Raw genomic sequence first — 23833 nt, 5'->3', positions numbered from 1 at the left:
AAAAAAATCCTAATGGAGAGCTCCGAAGCATTCAATCTAAGCACAAGTACAGTATATTGTGCCGCTACGGGTGCATTACCACCTTGTAAACTACTGCAAAACGGTGCACGCCGGCCATAAACATGATCATCTTCCCTCAGTGCAATAGCATTAAACAAACTCTCAACTCAATGTCAAGTGTGCTTAAAACATCAAATTAAACTCATATTTCTTTACAGCAGTGCCATGACTGGATATAAACGTGTATTATCGATGAAATATAAAACACTAACAGAGCGAGCTGGAAGAGGCGATCAATCCCCGTGTGAGGCAACGTGGGGGTAGGGTGGGGTGGGGAAGGGGGGGGGGGGGGCAGCTTTGGTGTCAAACGGGTCCTGTGGCACTGTAGCACCCTGTCACATCTGAGAGGGACACGGTGATACTTCTCGCTACAGAAATATTCAAGGGCGACGATGGGGAGGGAGTCAGATAGACGCCTTATTATAAGTGGGACGGATAGGAACGACTCATGGTTGTAGCTTTTTATAGATTGAGAGGATTATTTATCGAATAACTAGTACGTACACTTTGAATTGGATATTCAAATCCACATGTATACGAAGGACAAGATGTAAAAGAAGTGAAAGAGAAGAACAAAAGGCGTTGATAAAAAACAGTCCAGCCAGGTTTTGCCTAAATCCTGAGGCCCTTTTGGGTTTCTGGTCAGCATCACCATGACTACTGACCTCTCTACCTCATGCTCCGTTCCCCCTCTGACTGTAAACACCCTTCACTTTCATAATCTATCAGGCACACACATCTATCAAGCAAGTGTCACATCCGCTGGAAGACCTCTATTCTATACACAAACTCAAAGTTGGAAACCTCCATAAACCTTCTGCCTGACAGGAGGGATCAAGTCACACATGACCCGAAATGCAACCTTGTATTTTAGTTCGGTCCTCTGAAGTGCTTTGGATGCCTGAAATGACATAGGCTAGGGGTGAAGCCATGTTTTCCACACGGCGAGTACCTCATAAAAATGTCTTCGCTGTCAGGTGAATGTCTCAAAAATATCAAACTTCTCAGTCGTATCGGAAAATAGCGTATTGCGTGTTTCTTTTGCAAAAGGTGCGGAGCGAGTTTCATGAGAACGAAGCATTGTAGGTTGCTCTCGGACTCAGAGGTGCAAATAATCCTTCAACTGAATTAAAACAAAACAAAACATTCGCACAATGATGCTTTCGACTTCAGGGTATCCATGGTGATGATGCAGTAGTCCAACTATTTAGATATAAAAAAAAAATACACAAGATGCTATGATGTTTCTACTTTGTTTTTTCGACAATTCTACTTGTTATTCTAGTTATTATCTGTGTGCTTGTGTGTCTAAAAAAAGTATCACCGGTGGCAAGTATTCTCACCTCTGGCTACTTTTTGCTACAGCTCCATTATATGTACAGCTCCACCACATTTCATGCCTGAGGGGAGTACTGTATTTTTAATCCACTACATGTGTTTGACAGTTACTTTCCAGATTAGGATTCTATTATACAAACATAATAATGCACCGTTACAGACAACACTACCCAGGATTAAATATTGCCATTAGCTTCACTGCAATCCAGCTACAACACCAAAATGCTGCTTACATGTTATTCATCAGAACATATCATGGATCGCTCTCAGTATTATGATTATACTTGTTTGTCTTGTTGCCAAAGCTGATTCAATTGTTTTTAATGTAGTACTTTCACTACATAATCTGTAAATAATTGGAATATTCCCTCCACTAGTGTGACTGTCTGTCATATAAAAAATCATTGGATTCTCAGGGACAATCAAACTGCAAAAAGCCGCACAGTTTGGTCTATCTTTAAAGGGTAACTGTGACTGTCCCTTTCTTATTGTATCCTCAGAAACACAATGCTATATATTGAGATTATGGATGAGGCGGAGGATCAAAGGGTGTGGATTACTGCGAGGATCTTGATTCATTAGCATTGGAAGGCCCATATCTCATATGGAAATCTCATATGATAACAGGCGGCTGGGATTTGTCTCTTTGGCTTCCAAAGAGTTGCGATAAGGACAGTCTCTGGAGAAGCAGCGATCTTCTTCTTCTTCTTCTTTGTCGGCTTCTTCTTCTTCTGTGGCTGTAGTCAAATTCTGGGCAGCCTGTGAACCAGTAGGCAGCTCCACTGTTTTTGTGTTGGCCGCTCACACCAAGCCATCGCACAGCATATGCTGCTCTCGCACGCTTTAATTAACCTCGTGCGCAGTGCATAAACACACAAACACACACTTTAAAATACTGGATATGCATTTGTGTATGGAGGCAGTCTGAATTTTCTCGCATTGAAGGGAAAAAAAAAATAAAAAGCTGGTTTGAGAGCAACTGTGACGGAGAAGACAAATAGAGAAAGCAGGCAGAAAGCGAAAAAAGTGTGTGTGTGTGTGTGTGTGTAAATGAGCGAGTGGGGTAGACTTTCTATCTCTCGTTGTATCAATGATAGTGTTATAATGGGTCCATTAAAATAGCCCTGGTTCTTTTACCTCCTCCTCTATATTTAACTGTCCGTTGTCCCGTGGGAGCAGGGAGGTATATGCTATCATATTACACTACGCTACATTACACACATTCATTATGTGCTGAGTAGACACCCCTGGCTCCCAGGAGCACCCATAAGTGGCCATATTATTCTAAATCGCTGGTTTCACACCACAGGAGTGAGGATGGAGGAGGTGAGGGGAGGAAACTGGGAAGGTGAAGGGAAGTAGCAAGGGAGGGAGGAGGAGTGGCTGACTCAGTGAAAACGTGGTTTGGGACGTGGATTTAGAGGCGAGGAGGGGACACTCAGCGGTTGGATATGCAACCTTCAGACCTCATATCCCCTCAATGAGAAAGCCAACCGTGCCGTTTTGGTTTTGAGAGCATGTCATTTCAATTCCTGACACCTCCTTAACTGGTTAACAAGAGGGACGTGTAAATGATGCGTTTGTTGTCTGTTTATTCTCCGTTTGTCCGACTGTGACACGGTAATGGTACAAAGCCAGAATAAACTCACTTCTCATTCATTCACTAATCATTCGCCAGTTTCTCAGCGATGGACTCCAAGAGGCCTAGCTTTGTAGAAACACAACAAACATCTTCCCCACACTGCCCTCTCCCTGTTGGCCCTGCATGTGTGTGTGTATGTGTGTGTGTGCTTCCTCCTCATTACAGCCACACTAATTACACTCTCATTAATGTAATTAATATTCACTGATCCAGCTCCCACTAGTCACAACATCAAAACACAGCAGCGCAGACTGATTAACACACATACACATGTACACATTGTCCACAGATGAATACACACAGGAGCTTAATATAGAGAGATCACATGGAAAGTGCACAGTCAGACCACCAAATAAACACAGACAAAATGCTCCGCGTTCTTACTGTTCGTGTATTTCTAAAAATCCTCAACCGGGATTCAGCCGCAGTGAGTGACTTTAAAGCTTGAGGAGAGCATGCACTAGTCCAGCATGAAAAGCAGAGATCACTACATGTTGTAGTGTAAGGTTTGAGTTTGTTACGTTAATTGGAGGTGTTAAAATCTAAGTTTTGGAGTTGGAATCTGGACAAATCAGAATGTGGTGAGCTTGACTGCAATCCAGAATCGCAGAGTCTATTTAGAGTCAGATGAATACCATAAGCTTGGACAAGGCTACCGTCTCCACTTTAGAAAAACAGACATATTTTCCGAGTCAACATGACCCTGTATTTAAGACTTTCTCATCGTAATGTTTTAAAAGGCTCCATTAGTCCAAACCTTTCTTAATCCAGGCATCAACACTTAATTCTACAAATAAAAATCAACACAATTTGATTCACAAGGTTTTGACATGATCACACTAACACACATATACACATACACACATTTAAGAGACCTACCGCATGGCTCTCAGTGCAATTTTGTACGCCAGTTCAGCGTCGTGAGGTAGGAGAGAGGTAAAGAGATAGCGGGCGAAGGTGTGCATGGGAACACTCTCTCTGTGGACGATCTCTCCGAGGCCAGAGTATGGACCAGCTGCACACACACACACACACACACACACACACACACACACAAAAGGGGTGTTTTTAGTGATGGAACAAAGATGAACAAAGAGGTAGAGGAAGAAATTCATTTATATTTGAATTTGAGGCTCATACAATATAAAAGGAAAACAAACAAATTTTTTTGTTCCATATTAAGTTGTACTTCTTCTATGGCACTCTGAGGAGTGACTTATGTGGCCCCTCCCTCCCACCCAGGATGAGGCAAAGCCACGCGGCATTAAAACAAACTGTGACGTCAAGAACCATATGGTCGTGTGTGCAGACTTGGCCTCACGCTCTCTCCTTTCCCTCCCCCCCATCTCTTCCTGCACTTCCCCTCGTCTCTGGTGGGTTATTTTAAACCCCAACAGGCTCCTAAGCCACAGACCACATCACACAGTGGCGCGGCTGCAGCCTCCAGGGGCCCGCAGAGGCCTCGGAGCCTGGCGCTCTATTAGAAACGGAGCCAGAGGTGGGTGGTCGTGACAGGACCAAGGCAGGGCTGGGGTTTGGGTGGGGACTGGAGTGGAGTTTGACTGGGCAGGGCCCTTCAGGATATGCCCCCCCACCCCTGCACCCATCCGCCTCCTCCTCCTCCTCCTCCTCCTCCTGCCTTTCCCATAACCAAACCTCATTCTGCTCCAGCCCCAGTCCTGTAAATGTACACACTGTTGTGTGTGTGCACACATGTGTGTGCTGACACAATACCCCTGGTGTTACTGTGTAAAGAGCTCATTTTGGTCTGGCCCAGGGCAGCTCAGCCTCTATTTGCACCACAAAATGAAAGGATAATAAATAGTGAGACAGAGTCCAGTGTGTTTTTTCCTGTTTTAGCAAGAATGTGTAGGTCCTTGGTGCGTGGGAGGGAGAGAAAAGAAAGAGACAAGGCGTGTCTATATATGCGTGTGTCTGTATGTGTAGAGATTGCTGTGAGATGTACATTAACGGGACAATAAGGGTGAAATAGTATCTGTTCGATCTCTCACCCTCTAGCAGAAAGACAGCCTGTTTACGGAAGATTTTGACCAGGGAGTCGTCCAGTTCCACTTCCTGCAGCTTGGCCAATAGCTGCTCTTCATTGCGACACACCTTCTCTTGAGCGTACAGCCCGTCGGGCATCACCCGCTGCTGGCCTAAGCCGATCAGAGCCGTCTCCACTGCCAGCGCCACGTACGATTCACCGTCTCCTAGCAATCGCTGCACGGGCATTCGCTGGAGTTCTGCTCGGCTTACAACACTGGAGCAGTCTGTGAAGAAGAGAGAATAGAGAATAAGACGAGGAGAAAGGGAGCTGAAACAAAGGGACTGAGTTGGCATAAAATGGTAGTCAGTGTCTATGTTATTCTCTGACGTTTCGGACACTAGATGAGTCTCCTATGGAAAACCACTCTGTCAGTCACACAGCAGAGGTCTGCACCCAATGACCATCCAAAATAAAGATTAACGCCTCGGGGAGCATTCCTCTGTTCACTTCTCTACCTCAGAGGAGAGGGCTATTTCTGTGAGCAGAGGAGGCAATGAGGGACAGAGCGATCGCGGAGCGTAGGAGAGGAGAATTGGAATAACATGAGAGGAGGCATGATAAGATAAGACAAAGAGACTGAATGTGGATCTACATTTAAACTATACTTTCTCACGTCTGAAAGCTCATGTAAGTCGAGAAATATAAAAGAAATGATAAATGTGGCTTATCATGTGGCTACAAAGACTAAAAAATCTAGCCAACAAGGCAGATATGTCATATGTCATACACAAATCATGTACTATAATGCGGTCCTAAGAAAGCATACACAAAACAGACAGTGTGATCTTTTCAGACAATATTGAAGTATATATGTGTGACTTTGTTTGATTCAGGATGTCATCTGACTGTAAGTCAACAGCACCTGAGAGGTCTAAGCAGGTGTTGGAGCCCTCCTCTCCCACTCGTCCCGACTCTGTCAGGGTGCTGAACAAGGTACCGATGGGATCCAGGGGGTGTCCCACCCAGCCCTCCATGTTAGTTATGGAGGTATGGCCTTTATGGAGTAACTCTGAGGTAAGACAGAACACAAAAAGACACAGTTAATAGAGACAAAGGAATATTGTTAACCATGTACTTTAAATACTTTTTTTTTTTACTAAACGACTGAAAAGAACGCTATAAGAACAGTCCCTGCACTAGGAACATTCAAAGTTCTTTAAATCAAATGAAACACTGAATGCAAAACAAAATGAAAATTTAACTTTAACATAATTTCATGTTGATAACAGCAATTTACTAATCCAGCCTCCAAAAATTATTGACTCAAAAACAAGCTTCGGAGCTAGAGGAAAATTGATTTTTCTCTCTTTGATCTTCTCTTTTGTATTCCCTTGATATTAAAAGAGATTCGTATGTATGTGGTGGATGTAGGATGGTGGTGTATAATAAGTGAACGTGTGAGAATGGTTTCCTTGCTGAAAATAAAGAAAAACTTGATGAATAAGAACTAGCTTCACCTTTCTTGTGTCGGCGGAAGTGCTCCAGTTGTCTCTGCTGTTGCCGTCGTAACGTGTTCACCACAGCGATGGCAAGTCGAAGGGCCTCTCTTGGGTAACCGTGCGAACGCAGGGCATCCACCCTGGCACAGGCCGTTGGGACATGTTCTGAGGAAAGAAGAAGAAAAACCCAAAAGTTTTAACCCCAAACCTTCTTTCACTGGCTACTGTGAAATCTCAGTCCAAGTGTGTATAAATAACTCATCTGACACATGCCCTCACGATCACACACACACACACACACACACACCTACATACACATAGACTCACCATGCCACAAGGGCCAGCCACGTGAGTCAAAGAGGGAGCCCTCCTGGTTGTCATGGTAACAGTAGTTGGCATAGAGGTCACTGGCGATAATGTGCTGGAGGTGTCGGTCCTGCCAGTGCAGGTCACAGGCCTCGATGGCCCGTGTGAACACAGTCCTGTGGGGGCGCATCTCTGAGAAGGAGAATGGGGAGAAATGAGGATTGATGTGTACGTGTCGTTCGGTTGTTTTAGATGCCCTTGTATTTTTAACATCTATTAAGAAGATGTTAATTTTTTTGGAACATTAGCATAATTACTGTAAACAAACACAACCGTCACCTACACTACTTACAAGATTGGCAGCCTGTGCCGGCTCCTACAGTGCAGAAAATCTGCTGGGGGTGTTTTAAGGGAGATAGGCACCGTTTTCAGCTAAACTGCGCTAAAGCTTTCAGAGTGAACGAGCGACATGGAGAAAATCGCTTTCAACAGGTTGATTATTTTTGATCAGGTTTAGCGAAGCATAAGAAAAACAGACACACACAGAATGATGCTTCGGATGAACGGTAATATTCCGGTAACGCGTGAGATAGATGTTTACATGTACCCCATGTGCTTTAGCACCTCTCACCTCCACGGCTGTCAGGTATGTTATTACAAAGTACATATGTTATTGACATACAAGCAAAACGTGTCAATCTCTGACCTTGGTTGCCATGGGCACCCTGAGGCAGTGAGTGGGTGAGGTTGGGCAGCTCGTTGCCGTGGTTACCGTCCTCCCAGGGGCAGACGTCCACGCTGCTCCATCTGCGCAGCTGGCGCAGCCATGATGACTTCTGCTCCGGTTTGCAGTGGGGGTTCAGTACGATGCACATCCACAGGGCACCTGGACACACACACACACACACACACACACGCTTGAGTCGGCTGCCCTACTTCCAAATGTGTCACAGTGACGTATGCGATGAGTCATACAATGCAGGTATACAGTGAGGTTTAAAGTAAATACAGTTATCATGCAAGACTGAACGCTGGAGGCAGTTTGTAAAGACGTGCGGCATTCATAACATTATTTCCTTTTCTTTTGCTGCACATTCTGTATGCTGCCGCCATCTTCCACTGGAACACAAAAGTCTGTGAAAACAGAGAACTTAACTAGCCCCGAGGCAATGCTGACTGCACACACATCATTTTGGAGTAAATTGGAACAAACAGAATATGAAAAGTGGCTACGTCTCTTGGGACGCAAGCACATTCGGGGATTTTACTCTCAAGACTGCTGGGGATATGTAGACTCTACTCTGTGTGTGCGTGTGTGGGTGTGTGTGTGTGTGTGTGATTGTGTTGTACGTATGCATGTGTGTGAAGGCAGAGAGTTTTTTTGGAGGAAGGACGAAGACAAGGACAGAGACAGAACATGAAGAGAGAAAAAGAATACAAAAGGTGCAGAACAGAGGGAGAGTAGAGGGGGAAAAAAAGGGAAATGAAATGGGAGCGGAGATGATTTGGGCGAGGAGACCTGGGTGAGGACAAGTGAATGAGGCATGGCTTTGTGTCTTGAGGAGAGGAGTAGCTGCAGCTCAAAGAGGAGAAAGACAAAAGAGGGGGAGAGAGAGAGAGAGAGAGAAAGAGAGAGAGGGAGAGAGAGAGAGAGAGAAAAAGAGAGAGAGGGAGAGAGAGAGAGAGAGAGAGAGAGAGAGGCGCCGAGAGGCAGCATTCACCACACATCAGGGGGAGTGATAAGGACTTGGGAAGAAGGGTTTGAAGTGTGGACTTCAAAGAGACCGTACACACACACTTCCAAAAATACGTGGGATTGAAACAGATGAGATCACTGCGCTGTCCTCACAAAGTGCAGAACAAGAGAAAACGAACACCATCATCATCAACAGCAGCAGCAGCAGCAGCAGCAGAAGCAGCAGCAACATCAACGGACACATTAGAGGGAAACAACAAAGACAAGAGACAACGCGACTGCTGTCCTGGTGACGAGGCTCTTTGGTTTTGTGGTTTGTGAGGAAGTGTTTTGCTGTAGGTACAGTACATCTGTCAAAAGAACTACACACTTTATCAAACCAGATGACTGCAATGGCGAGCAGCACTCCGCCACATCAACTAAATATATAATGCAAAGTGTTTGAAAACATTACAGAGGTCATAATATTTGGGAGGTTTTTTTGATGAGGCGCGAGGTGCTGCATTAAACGGCTTGTAATTCACAAAGACACTTTAGCTGAGCTGCCAAACTTACAGTCCCAGTGAGAGAGAGAAAGTGTTCTGTCAGTGATGAGTGTGTGTGTCTGAGAGTGTGTGTGGGCTGTCTTGGACACAAAGGACAAATAAACAAATGGGAGAAAAAAAAAAAGTGTGTGTGTGTGTGTGTGTGTGTGTGTGTGTGCCTTTGTGTCAATGTCTGGGTTCGATCGACCACCTTGCTAAATCTGTCCGTGCCTGTGCATACTGGGTGTAAGATGTGTGTTTGTCTGTGTGCATGTCGGTAGGACAGAATGTGTGTGTGTGGTGTGTTTTTCCCCCCTCACCTAACTCGTCCCAGAGCTGTCTGTACTTGTCGGTCATGGTGGTGCCCTGCTGTCTCCACAGCGCCAGTCGAGGGTCAGCCATGAACTGTTCTGTGATCAGTGTTAACATCCTCGCTCCGTTGGAGTCACGCATCTTCAGCATCTCCCTCACCTACAAGGAGGAGAAGAGGAGGAGAAGAGGAGGGCGGTTACGTACACACCTGCACACGCGTGTGTGGTTCGTACAAACAGATTTATGGAGAATAAACACACACAAACACAACACACAGTTCTCACAACTTACACAGAACTACACTGGACATTACACATTCAAAAAGGGCAGGCCCATATTTACACTTGCTAGAGTTATATCTATTTCACAGGTACTTCATGTGTATAGACAAATCACAGTCAATAATCCAGATTGGGCAAAGGTCTAACATTTAACGTCAATGGTCAAATCAAGTTTGTTTGTTTTGATGAAAATTCTATAAAAACTATTAAGAAGAAATCTTGATTTGGAAGATCGAGTACATCTTTTGTTTCATATATGAACAATTATAATAAAATAGAGGTCACAAAGAACATACGTGCACTTTAAATACAAACAAAGATTGTAGTTTAAAGGTGAAATATTTTCAGTGTTTCTTTATTCTTTTTAATAATTTAAAAATAAAAATCTAAAAACTTGTGTTTATTGTAAGAAAAGTGTGAAAAACCTAACTTAAAAAATACCATTTGCAATAAACCTACACAGTAATACACTGTAGTATTACTACAGTAGAGTATTATTTCATTTTTCCATCTCAGGTGCATAACCCATAGCCGAGTTTTCTTCTTATTTTCTCCACTTTCTCTTAGTGGAATATTTTCTGTGCTGCTCTAATCGCAAGAGGGACTCGTTTTTTTTGTAAACCACGGTGGTCAGCATCTTCTAGCAGCATGAAACAACACCACTGTTGGGTACGTGGGTATATAAACATTGGTTTTAAACAGATCTGTAACTCTTGAATCTGTGTATTTTTCAGTGAAAAGTGGTGAAAAAAAGTGATTCTTCGCTCACATAAAAACATAAGATTCACGGATGTGCGCACACAAAAGCATAAAAATCTTTTTTTGTCTCCCTGGCAAAAGGAGTGACATTTACACAGGAGCAAAGCATATACAATACGTGTGTGTCTGTCATTTAAGGACAGCTCAGTGTAGGTATGAATGTGTACGTGTACTCTTTAAGCGAGTGGACAAGCGTACTGTATATGTGGCTGTCAGTGGGTGTGTGTGTGTGCTGAAAAGGATATAACAGGCATCAAAGAGCATGAAGCCGAGAGACATTCTAAAAGCCAGGCAGGGTGGATGATAATGGCCTTGCCTTGCTGTCTTTACATAGCACACAACACATTAATGCTGGCCTAGCTCTGCCACTGTAATACCAGACAACAGAGAGAACCACATATCTCTCATGAAATTGTTTAATCGCCGGTACGCTGTAGTGTATATATAGTGCAATAGCCTTTCCTCTGTCTTCCTTTCTCTTTATCATACATTTTCCTTCTGCAATTAGCTGCAGCGAAGAGACGACATGCCTTTTACCGTATGTGCCAATGTATGCACGTTGTTTTGTCTGGTGATTACTTTGAAAAGTGACAGCCACTTTTCATGGGGGAATAGGAGAGAGGGAGAAATTATTTATTAACATGATGCAGGGCGAAGGATCAGGGTGAGGCTGCATTTGTTGAAGACAGACAAGAGCGCCTGAAGGGAGAGAGGTAAACCTACTAGGGAGCTACTGCATAGTTTGATGCTTCATTCATAATGTGACATTTAAACTCTAAATTAACATTTGAATGCTTTTTTTCTTTCTGCATACATACAAGCCTCTCACATATGTCTTTAACCCGGTATTACTGTGCAGTTGTAGATAATGATTAGGCTACACTAATATCTCTATTTATAGAGTTTCCAGCGGTGGCTGCGTCATTTCCAAAATCCACAGCCAATTTACATCTAATAAAATATTCTGCTACAATCAATATATCATCAATCAATAGTTATCTTTTAGCCTTTTGAAAAAGTACATTTCCACTGTGGTCATAAATATTTCAGCTCTAATACTATTATAGTAAATTCCTAATTCAATTATGTCCTTACTGGATTTAGCCTGCTGCCTGTTTGTATTTTGACATATGTATGTTTGTTGATGTTATAGTAATCAAAGAAAGTTAGAACTCACTCACTTTACTAAAATTAAGGTTTCTGTTTTGCAGATTTTTAGGGATTGAAGGTGTTAAAAAAAAAAACATGACTGACATTCAAAGCTTCATTCAAAAAACTCCAAAGAAGCTTCAGACGTTCAGACCTACAGCATTTAGTGTGTGCCTGCGGCCATGGCAGCGAGGGTTGGTATGTACTGTATGTGTGTTGTTATGTTCTGTATGTGGATGATTGAATGTTACGGGCTGCTAACCTTGCTGAAGAGCAGGTTGAGTTGTTTGCCCGAGCCGTGGTATCCTCCCTGTGACAGGAAGAGCTTGACTTGCTCCTGAACCTGCTCCTCGTCCAGATGCCAGCAGTTCTCATCATCCACACTGGCTCCTGCTGTGGGGTCCGGGGCCCCTAAACACACACACACACACACACACACACAAATATGTTATATGTGTGTTAGGCCACTGTATTTCCATTTATGCATTATCTGTTATCCTGATAAAGATATTCCTGATGTAGAATGCTTTGAATATTATAGGCCCATATATTAAAATACAGCATGATTGTTTTTGAAAAAAAATCATAACTACTGAAAAAATAAAATCATGAAAAAATAAAAGATTAAAGTGTAAAAGTAAATACAGAAGCGTGCGCACCTGAAACTTGATGCTCCAATAGATGAAAGCACTAACAGTAATTCAGTTAGATGATTTAATCCAAATGACATGTTTCAGTTTTATGGAATTATTGATAGAAAGCCAACGAATCAATACGCTGACAAAATAAAACCCTCTTCATCACGGCACTCTTACGATGAAGATCTCTCAGTCTCTGACTTGCTTATTTATTTCTGTCCTCCATTCCCAGAAGTCTCTATCTCTATTGTTCTTCCCATCTCTCGAATCTCTTTTCTTTTGGTCCCCGTTTCTTCAAAATCTTCAAAGAAAGTTTGTTTTCCCGTATTCCTCTCTTTCAAAATTCCATTCCCCCCCCCTTTTTTTTTCTTCATCTCGACTTCAGAGTTACAAACCAGTTTGAAGATGACACATTTCATGCCGCTTCACGTTTTCACTGGTTTCTCCTTCTCTGTGTTGTTTGCCCTTCAGTTTCTCCCTCTTTCATTAAGGTAAGCAGCGAGTATAGTATCGATAACAAGAGATATGCACCTTTCTTTATCTCACCGCTGACCTCTTTGTCTCTGTCTCTGTATCGTTTTCCCTCTCAGAGGTAAATAACAGCTCTATAGTGTTGATTAGAGGCACACGGTCTCTCCTTTACTGTCTGGATCTCACTAATGAGTAACATTGATCCTGCCAGACTTTACCTTCAGTGTGCCTGCATGCATATAAAGGCAGGAACACACACACACAAACACACACACACACCTGCATGATCATGTGGTCATAAACATGTCTACAATCTTCTCCACACTCACCGTGGACCTGGTTGATTTCCGAGTTCTGCGACAGAATCTCGTCGGCCAGTTTCTGCGCGGTAGGCAACACTTCGGTGTGGTGGACTGAAATCAGATACTGGACGAACTTCTGCAGCTGGTCTCTGCTCATCTGGAATAGGGTTTCCGAGATGGGCAGGTGCAGTTTGACCTGCTCAGGCTTCCGTACTCTGTAAAGCGACAGCGCCACTACATGGGCGCAGTAAAAGATGTCTTTGTTGCCGCAGGTGCATGTTACCGCCGTGATCTTGCAGCGGTCGAAGCTGACGCTGACGCTGCAAACCAGCTCTGGGGACGAGGGTGTGGCAGGGTCCGTCACTGTGCCGCTGAGATGGAAACCTGAAAAACAAAAAAGAAAAGAGAGAATTAATATTTTCGAATGATCTCGTAAAAGAGTTTAAAAATGCATGTTGCTTCACTCCTTTATCTCTTTTTTCCGTCTTTACTTCAGAGTGGAAACAATTAGTTGACTGTTCTGATGATTTATCATTAAATCAAGCACAAATGGCAAAGATGAACATTTTATATGACAAAAGATGAAGAAAATAATCCTCAGACTAATCGATAATACAAATAATTCTTGATTGCTGCCATACATTATTTAATTTCTTTCATTTCTATTTTTAGTTAGCAAGTTTCAGCACCTCTGATTAATCATCTTCAATCTCATCATCAATATCATACAGAGCAAACTGGACAACATATTGAAGGTGCCCTCTTTCAGAAAGAATGCGCTCAAGATGGAGTTGAACAATTATATGAAACAGACCCAGTTGGCCACAGTCACCTGCCAAAGGCCCCGTGTTCTCTTATCATGAGAGTATGATCAGGACCAGCTGCTATGACTGAGTGAAAGTAAGTCTGACAGACATCAAGATGCAGCCACTCAGAAATCCAGTGCGAGAGGAATTGAGAAAGATATGAGGAAGTGAGCAGTGAGCGCGGCTGTTACGGCATGAATTATACAGCCTCTTGTTTGAATATAATGTTTGATCTTATCCTGACTGCGCTATCCGGAGGCGCGGCTAGTCATTATGCAAAAGGATGAATATGAATGAGCAGGGCGGGGTCCCCGGCACCGGCCTAAAACACACACTGATGAGCATATGAAAGAGAGGCACATGTACGCACACACTGAGCCGCAGCGTGAGATCATGCATTTATTAATAATGGGAGTGGTTAGGAGAGACAGAGAGTAGCTTATGAATGCATTTATGTGCTCAGGAGAGATCTCTGAAATGCATGCGGACCAGAAAAGGGGGATACATCACTTAAATATGTTTATCAAAGGCCCGAGCACTTGCATCTCTGTGATATCAAGCATGTATTAACGTAGATATCAAAGTGTTTTCTGGGCCTCTATATTAGGTAGGAAGGGAGGGGCGGGAGCTGAATATTTCATAGAGGGGTGAGGGGTACGCAAAGAAGCTGAACAGAGGTCAGGTCAAAGTATCTCTCATTCCTCCTTGATGGTTAAGGGGCAGATCGTTGTGAAGAGTGCAGGTGAATAAGAAGCAAAAGAGGGAAAGAAGTAAACAGGGTCAAAACCCTTGCCTGTAGTGTTGGCTATGCCCTCAGGATGGATATAAAAATAAAACAAGCTGGTTATGGAGGCCTTATATTTCTCCTCTGCAGTATCCCTAAAGCAGTTTGTAGAAAGACACAGTCAGGAAACACATTTGAAAAGCCTGCGTGAGGCCGAGTGCAAATGTATATATCCAAAATTCCAAAAAAGCTCCATTAAGCGAGGATGTTGCAAACCAGCTAAACTGTAAGAGCCACACAACAGAAATAGCAATGTTTTGTTATTGTATCGTAGAACGAAGAAGTGTTGGCTGCAAATGTCTAACAGTGCAGAACTGCAGAACATTGCCATGGAGATATGCTTTTCCATTCTGAAAGCCAGCTGGCAAAGGAAGTACATGTTCGTTAACAATATCCACAGAAGAGGGGTGTGGATCGAATATGGCAGCCACTTGCATCTGCAGTGATCAAAGCCTATATGTCTACAGCTGTGAGAGAGAGAGGGGCAGAGAGAGGCAGAGAGATACTGAGTCACTCCTAAATGAAACAAAAAGGTTTACATGGTGCAGCTGGTTGTAGAATGGAGAGCTAACTTATTTAGCTGTGGAACAACATACAAATGAGCAATGGCTTTTAATACTTAGTGTGTGTGTGTGTGTGAGAGTGTGTGAGTGTGTGTGTGTGTGAGAGAGAGAGTGTGTGTGTGTGAGTGTGTGACACAAGCTTATGTTTCAAGAGTGGCCCCTGGTCCAGAGAGGGGAGAGAAAAAGAGAACATCAAAAACATGTGGGGCTGAGAGAGCTCAAAGAAAAATCAACCTCTGATACAAACACACACTCTTTACACACACACACTCTATCTCGCACACTTGCGCACACATACACGTACACACACACACACACACACACACACACACACACACTTCGTCGTAAAAGCAGCTGCACTTTCTTTTGCAAATGTTTTTCTTTTTTCCCACAGGGGGAATTAACGGGGATACTTTTTTTTCTGAATTCAAAACACATGGAGTATGAAAAACTATATAGTGATAAAAGACTTATCCTTGTTCGAAAGCAAAAAGACTGTTGTGTTTCCCTTTGCTTTAACGGGCACTCTCTCTCTCTCTCTCTCTCTCTCTCTCTTGCCTTCCAAGCCCTTTTCAAGCGCCCCTCCCTCCATCCACATTCCCACAGCTCTTTCTCTCTCACTCTCTGACAGATGGGTAGGTAATGAGTTTCGCCTTTCCCCGTCCAATCGTCTGGGCACCAAAAAGTGCCCCCCACGCCAAAAATGCCCTTTTAATTTAGCCAAGCACTGAGTACAGGGATATTACTGTTTAGGTACACACACACGCACGCACACACACACACACACACACACACACACACACACACGCACCTCCCATGACTCCCGGTTGGGTGGGTATGAAACCTTCAATGTCTCATGTGCTAGCTATTAAAGAGCCTGGTTTCCCCCTTACCCAGTCCACCCAGCTCCCCTCCCCGAGTGGTGCTCAGGGCTCTTTTCTGTGCATGTTCAAGAGGCCAGGGTTGGCTTTCAAAGTAACCATGGCGGCCATTTTTAGAACAAGGCCTCTGTGAGGTTGCCCTAGAAACCCCTTCTGACCGCCCTGGTGAAATCACACTTGGCCCGAAGAGCCGCAGGAAAGGCAGCAGGAATAGTGTGTGAAAAAGTGAAGCGAGAATCAGCGCATGTATATATATGTTCAAATCCCACAAAGGTTTGTGGACCACCCACACTCTTTGGGGGGACCCACATCAAAGCATTCCCCCCCCCAAATAGCCCTTCGTTCTATCGTTCTTTCTCGTTCTGAAGTTGTTTAAGTGCCGATAAGCCAGCGTGCACTCTCTTGACCAGCTAGGGCCACTTCTGTCTATTCAACAACAAGGGGAGGCCCCTAGAAATACCGGACTCCTGTGCTTATTTCAGAGAGGAAAAGCGCAGATTAAGACCTGCAACTCCTTCAACATACGTCTGCTGTGATGGAAGAATACCGCCTTTATATGCTCCCTATAAAACAGGATTTAGCTTCCCACATGAAGGCAGGCGGCGTGTATCAAGGCCGGGCCTCAAAGGTTTGCTTGCCTAAGCACAAAAGTGCTCAGTGTTCCAACATCGCTGGAGTAAATTAGATTGAGCAACATACATATATTTCCGCAATCAAATTAAGATTCCAAGTCAATGGAGAAAATTCAGGCCCAGCAGTGGGAAGGTCATTACGTTTATTGGCTGAATTGGTTCATGAGTGACTGTCACCTAAATCTAATATGGCACCATGCAGCTCAGACAGCACACATTGTATTTGTGTGTGGGTCTGTGTGTGTGTGTGTGTGTGTGAGAGAGAGAGAGATTCTGAATGCATGATTGATTTCAGCGTGAGAAATAAGATGAAACAAATGGGCTAGTGTGAAAGCAAGTCAACAAAAGCAAAGTGGGAGGAACAGAGAAAGCAAATATATATTTAAAGCCTGTTCGCCTGCGCTGATTCACTTTAGCCATTGCACATTAATCAAATTACCTCATGGGCTGCAGACAAACAGTGAGCAGCACCTAAATCTAACTCTGCTAGAGCCTCTCTGATCCAGAGGGGGCCACCTGCAGTAGTTAGGGGCTTTTACATGGGATCACACTCTATGCAGACCAAAGATAGCCCGCTAAGGCCTCGCTGAGAAAAAGGCTACTGGACTGGAATCCAATCCGTTTGGTTGGATTGAACTGAGAGGCCCAAGTGAAAGGAGATCTGAACCACAACTGAAGAAAAGCACGGCTCTGCAGCAGGTCGTGGTAGGGTCGAGAACTACTGGGCAACCCCCACCTATAATACTACCTCTATACCACCCACAGCTAAAAAAGGAGCATTTCCTTCAATGCGGCTCCTTGAGGTGGCTCAATTAATAAGGCTACAAAGATAAATACAAGGCCTTCCAGCGTCTTAGAGGGTAAGTTTGTGTGAGAAACAATGAGTAACATGCGTGTGTGGTCCTATAAGGAAGCACCCATACAGAGACCATAAACAGAGATCAATGCTATTCTGCAGGAGACCTTGCTCCAGGCGTGTGTGTGCATGTGTGTGTGTCCTAGGTGTGGGACAGGCTGGAATAACACAGCTGAGCTCCAGGGGCGGCCATATTTATGCCTTAAACCCTCTGGTTGACCACAAAGCCCTTTTCTCCTCGGGTGTGTTTTCATCACCCGCACATCCACACACATACACACACACATGCAGCAACATACACGTACGATCTCACAGTCTGAACGCTTTTTCCGACAGACACAAATGAGCATAAATTAATGTTTTGAGATATTCTATGAATTTCAATGCTTTTGCTTCCGCTTGAGTTTCTGACAGCAAAATCTGCATGCTAATCATAGGGATGGAAGGGAAAGAATATCTGTATATGTGTGTGTGTGTGTATGTCTGGTGTGTGTGTGTGTGTGTGTGTGTGTGCATTGACGGCCGTGTGGGTGATTGGAGTTGTCATCAGCTGGCGGTTGAAATGACAGTCGACTACTGGGCTGCTGCCACTTAGTTGCCATGCGGTACATCAGGAATGACTTGCAATTTTCTAACTATCACTTTCAAAATGGATTCTAATTTTGCTGGATTGGGCCTGTCAGGCAGAGCTGGTGTTACTGCTCTGCTGACTGATCCAAAAAAGGTTGGCGTTCAGAAGGCTGACCAGTACTGAAAGACAGTGAAGCCTCTGTTCATGGACGTGATCGACGCAAGACAAAAAAGGATAAAGTGATGAGAAAATGAGTTCTGTAAGTAACAGATGAAAGACTCGGTTGCAAGAAACCTGAGATTCAGGGAGAGAAAAATGTTGGGTCTTTTTCCCGTTTTTTTCCATTTAAAATAAATGCGTATATTCCCATTCTTGCTAAGAGTTAGATGACTCGATTGACAACACAGCCATGTCTACAGTAAATATGAAGCTGGTTTAGCACAAAGACTGGGAACAGAAAACAAAAACAGCTAGCCTAACTCCATCCAAAAAGGTAACAAAATCAGCCTCCCATCATATCTAATTCATCAGATCTCATTTGTTTAATCTGCACCAAAAAATAAAGTGTAGAAACACCAAGTTGAGGTTTTATCTTGCCCAGGAACAGTGACTTTCTAGACTCCTGTTTACCCCTGTTTCCAGTATCAATGCTGTTTTGCTGTTTTTGGATCTTTTTAATTGTATGAAATTATATTTCTCACAAAGCTAATAGGCTATTTTTGTCTATTAGTTAACTATTTAACACTTTCGTGTAAAACTACTATTACTATTACTAGGTGTAATTCCAGAATGGAGCCTGTGAGGTATTGGGTGAACTGTCCCTTTAGCCGCTCTTCAACAAATCTCTGTCACCGGAGAAGTCACCAGCCTGCTAATTCCGTCTCCTGGCTGTACATTAACTATACATTATCCCAATCCATGTGCAAGGTTCATTAGTGTGAATGGAATTACAGCTGGCTGGAAATGAATGTGTGTAATTAGCCAAGGTCTGTCCCAGTAGAGCCACGCAAGCTATAGACGGAGGTAATGGGATCCATTGAAAAGCCATTGTCTGCTACTTCAGGGGTTTGAGTATCTTTCTAATGACAAACCTATACAGTCGAGACATTATAGAGCTTGCGTCCTTCCCCATATGAAGGAAGCAAGTCTGGGTCAGTCAAGAAGACTGCACAGAGCACATCATGGATAAACAAAGAATATGGCGATAGATGATTTTCAGTGGTTTTGGAATGTGTGTTTGTGAGGTGGAAGTTATGTTTATGAGACTTTACACATAATTTGCATGCAAATTATCATTAGCTGTGCCTGTCAGGACTGATTACAGTTTGAACTTTGTCCCATACGTCCTTTTGTGATTAAACTTTTTTGATAAAATACCATTCAAAGGGTCGACTCCACGTGAAAAAAGCTGAACAAAATGTAGCTCAAAGACTCTGTAACGTGAGCGCAATACACAGACAAGAATACACCACTATGGAAACGAACATGGCTGAAAGAAGATTTGCATATGAAAATAGCACTGGACCTGAAAAAACTACAGAACAGACTGTGTGCGCACATGTACGAGGATGCGTGTGTTTTTAGGTTCACCTGTCCATGCCAGGAAATAACCTCAGACACTTTACCCTTCCCGTTTCATTCGGAAAGTCACCTGACACACTCCAATATACACACACACACACACACAGACACACACACAAATGCACAACCCCACCCTTTGACACACACTCATGATGCCTTCATGCATGCACGCATACTGGCTTCAGTGACTCCCTGCAGTCAGCCTCCTTCTGCTCACAAACAGCCCCTCCTCTTTCCTTTTTCTCTCTCCAATAACTGACTCCTCCCCTGCCCCCCCCCTCCCTCCCGTGACACACACTCACACACACTCACACACACACAGAATGTTGCCTAGCCCTAAGCTGACCCGTTGTGTGTACTGACGTCACACACTAGACAAGGGGAGGCATCATTCCAGACAGACGCACACACACACACACGTGCACACCCGCACACAAACACACACATAGGCACAGGCCCCAGCCGAGGGGGAAGCTGCATTCCAGCACAGGCACACAGACACACAAACACACATCACCACGCCTGGCGGTGGGAAGCATGGGGAGCGCTCAGCTGTAGCAGGGAGGTGGGGAAGAGGGCCAGGGGGGAGGCGAAGGGGGGGAGTTTCAGAGGAGGGAGGAGGGAGCCATGGCTCTGAGCCAGTGTTCCTCTGAGCTCAGCACTTCCCCTTTCAGCTCCAGCCAGCCGCCAGTTTGCGTAGCGCAGCCCATGCAGGCCCTGCCGGCTCGTGCTTAACCCCTTCCTTCCTGGAGTCACTGAGGTCACACCCGTTGTTCTCTGTTCGGCGGCGCATGCCACATCCTGCCGTAAAACCCGCCCCTGCCCAACATCCCCCCCCACCAACATCCTCCAACATCCCCTCGGCTCAGGCTGTCCCATTATAGCGCTGAGCACACCGGCCCACTACTCATACTTCCACATTATTAGCTGACACAGATGGAAGCAGACACACACACATGTGTACAAAACGCACACAAACAGCACAGAGAAATGACACATTCTCCGGGAAATAGGTTAACCTTTTACATGCCATTTTGTGGTGGCTTAAACAATAAACCTACTGTGTCTTTCCTCTAAAATACAGTCAACAAAAGACTGTAAAAATCTAGATAGGTGGGTAGCCTGTGTGAGAGTGACCTGGATTTACAGCGGCATCTCTCTTTGAAGGCAAAGACGAAACAAAAGCGCTGCACTACAAATACACAACCATTAATTAGCAATTACTAAGCCATTACCATTGCCACGGACAAATATGCAGCTCGCACACTAACCACACAGATTTGTTTGTATAATGAAATTACAAAGAGCTGAGCGCATGCAATGAGGCAACTATGTGCACACTGTATCTATTTGGCTACATATCCATTGACCTTCTAAGAGCGTATGTAGGCCAAAGAGTCTACTCTACCCACAGAGATGTGAGGACTCGTACATCAGACGTGGCGCCTTTCTCCCCCCCCCCCTAAAAACCCCAATGAAAAGTGTCATAGCTCACACTAACCACAGCAGACACAGTCCACGGCGGAGGGATGGGCAGAGCAGAGCGGAGAGTGATTGAGGGAGGAGGGGGGAGGTACTCTCACATTTAATATCACTTGACACGCGTCATCCAGCATCCCTCAAACAGACGCTTGAGCCTGTGTCAGAGCTGTGGACCCCGTCGAAGATGCTGCGCACGTACGCAGGGTTGCACCTTGTACACACACACACACACACACACACACAAACACAAAACAAAGGCAACCCAAAGACAAATATCTCAGCCACCTGGCGCCGTGATCGACGGGCCGCTCCAGAGAACGGGAATAAACGGGATGAAGACAAGTGAGGGGAAAGAGGAAAGAGGGAGGAGGGGGCAGGAGAAAGGTTGAATATGTCTCTGCTGAATCGTGGTGGTCGATTCAGTTGCCTGCGGGCTATTCCTGTAAATATTGACGTTGATGTTAGGACCACTCTCTTAAGGATAAGCTATAAAGCAAGGGGGTTAGATTTACTCCGTGCAAACTGTAAGCATCCGAAATCACACGCTACACTTGGCCTTCTCGGAGTGTGCTGAGGGGAAACGGCGAGAGACTTTCAGGGTGAAGAGCCGCAACCACATGAGGGAACTGAGCTCTCTCAGTAGGTTTACAGCTCGCTCCTCTCCATCTCTCTCCCTCTCTAGATGGTTTAGGTTTCCACTCTCAAGCTAAAAGCAGGCAGCTGACATCAAAACCTTCAGAGAGACCCCTATTTCCCAGAAACGGCTCTCGTTTCATGTAAATAGCTGCCTTTTTTCGTGGCTACATTGAGATAAATTGCACCCTGCTGGACAAGAGGAGACAATGTTCACCCTGGAGCCTCATTTGTTGACATCTGTGTGTGTGTTGCCATGACGACACATGTCCGCCAGCATGTAAGTATGTGTGTGTGTGTGTGTGTGTTTGCATTCATGGGTTGTATTTGTTGGGGAGGGGGGCCACACGGCTTTCATATATGTGGGCACATGTGGGCAAACATAGGAGAGGAGGAACAACAAATACCTCTCTCTCTTTCTCACACACACACACACAGACACACACACACACACACACACACACACACACACGAGCATGACTGCACAAAAGCCTGTGAAGAATAATACAAAAGCATGACCGAAACACTGAATCAGGTTAGACTTGCTCCCAACTACCATGTCCTCGTGGGAGACCGCAGGCAGAGAAGTGTATTACTAATCATCCTCACGTTAAAAAAAGGGCGATCCAACAATGACAACACATTTCCTAAAACCCTCCAGAGTACCGTATGTGTCCGGTCAACGGGGGAATTAATCTGCAAGAGGAACGCATGAACGATGCTTGAATTCATTTGAATACAAATGGGTTAAAGACGCCAACCCTCCTATGGGATCACTACTGCTCTGTTGACTGCCGTCTCTATCCATCTAACTTTGTGAAGGAATTACTGTGATCGTCCGTACGCCCAAAACAACTCCACATAGTTCGATCAAATGAGCATTTTCATGGAGGGAAGAAGAATAATCATATCTGCACGCAATTACGCCAATTATGTCGCTTCAAACACTTGAGAAGCGAAGGACTGTGTCACCTCTGAAACCACATGAAGCAAAGACCGACTGCTTTGTTTATATTTGACCACACGTCCGTACTTCGAGGTCATTATGTTCATTTGGGATGCCGAAGTGCCGAAGGAGGCAATGACAGAGGGGGATCAAGCACGGGGAGTGTCGGGCACAACTGAAGGGGTACATGCCCAGTGCCATAGCAACCATAAAAGAGGTTGAGGGTCTGCATATTAATCATAAGGATAGAAAAGAATATGTGAGTGTGAGTGTGTGTGTGTGTGTGTGTGGGTGAGAGAGAGAGAGAGAATCCCCTCCCGTGGGCAAGTCAGCATTCACCCATGAAGTAGGTCAGTGAAATTTGCCCAAATTAGGTCAGTGGCAGTCAATGGGTGCCATCCTGGACAAGAGAAAGAATAAAAAAAGGGACGAGAGAGAAGGAGAGAGAGTCTATAAGGTTAGGAGAGCAGAACCAAGCGGCTTACTTAGTCTTAGCTTTTACACTTAGTTAATTGCTGTTGCACTGAGCCATACAAAACACACACACACACACACAGCAAAAAAAACCCAGAGGAAGTTCTTTACAACTTCAAGCAGTCACTTTTTCTCTACTCAAACATCCCCGGTATCAAAATCAGTGCGCATCAAAAAAGCCCGTTTTTGATTGAAAACGCTTTTGAAAAGCAGTCCGATTCAGTTACAGTGCTTAGGTCTGATTATTTAGCACCCCTCCTCCTCCCTCTTATCCCCTCTAGCTGTTTGGATGGTAGCTCCTTTGTCATCTGCCTCTGTTTTGTCTAGCCCCCCCCCACCCCACCCCCCGTTCTGAAGAAATCCACATCGGGAGAGAGGTTGTTGTGCGATGTTGCCAATAAACGGCAGAACACAAGAACCTTTGAAGTCTGTGGCACGTCGTGATTCGCTTTCATCGTCCCGGCATCCGTCAGTCAGCGAGAGAAAACGTGACTCCGGAAAGGAAACTTTTGCTGCCTTTTCTCCCCCCTCCCCAAAAAAAATTTCCTCACCACACATACACACGCGTACAAAAAAACGAAAACAAAACAACAAGAAATGACAACAAAGACAGCGGCGACGACAAAGGCTGCATTGGGCATTAGACAGACAGGGAGT

At 44.6% G+C, this 23833-nt stretch overlaps 1 protein-coding gene across 1 annotated transcript in view; it reads right to left on the bottom strand.

Moving 5' to 3' along the window:
- LOC104922960 (zinc finger SWIM domain-containing protein 6) overlaps positions 1 to 23833 on the bottom strand; it is a 44255-nt gene that overhangs the window by 5714 nt on the left and 14708 nt on the right. The window contains exons 2-10 of the mRNA XM_019259868.2: positions 12995 to 13351; positions 11819 to 11967; positions 9376 to 9526; positions 7542 to 7721; positions 6857 to 7027; positions 6548 to 6694; positions 5953 to 6099; positions 5053 to 5313; positions 3920 to 4055 (exon numbers count right to left, since the gene is read on the bottom strand). Of these exons, the coding sequence (XP_019115413.2) occupies positions 3920 to 4055; positions 5053 to 5313; positions 5953 to 6099; positions 6548 to 6694; positions 6857 to 7027; positions 7542 to 7721; positions 9376 to 9526; positions 11819 to 11967; positions 12995 to 13351 (1699 nt within the window). The remainder of the gene's footprint in view (positions 1 to 3919; positions 4056 to 5052; positions 5314 to 5952; positions 6100 to 6547; positions 6695 to 6856; positions 7028 to 7541; positions 7722 to 9375; positions 9527 to 11818; positions 11968 to 12994; positions 13352 to 23833) is intronic.

Source organism: Larimichthys crocea, chromosome III, assembly GCF_000972845.2.
Source record: "Larimichthys crocea isolate SSNF chromosome III, L_crocea_2.0, whole genome shotgun sequence".
Taxonomy (NCBI): domain Eukaryota; kingdom Metazoa; phylum Chordata; class Actinopteri; family Sciaenidae; genus Larimichthys; species Larimichthys crocea.
Note: the sequence above shows the minus strand (reverse complement) of the source record. Positions and strands in the feature narration are given on the sequence as shown.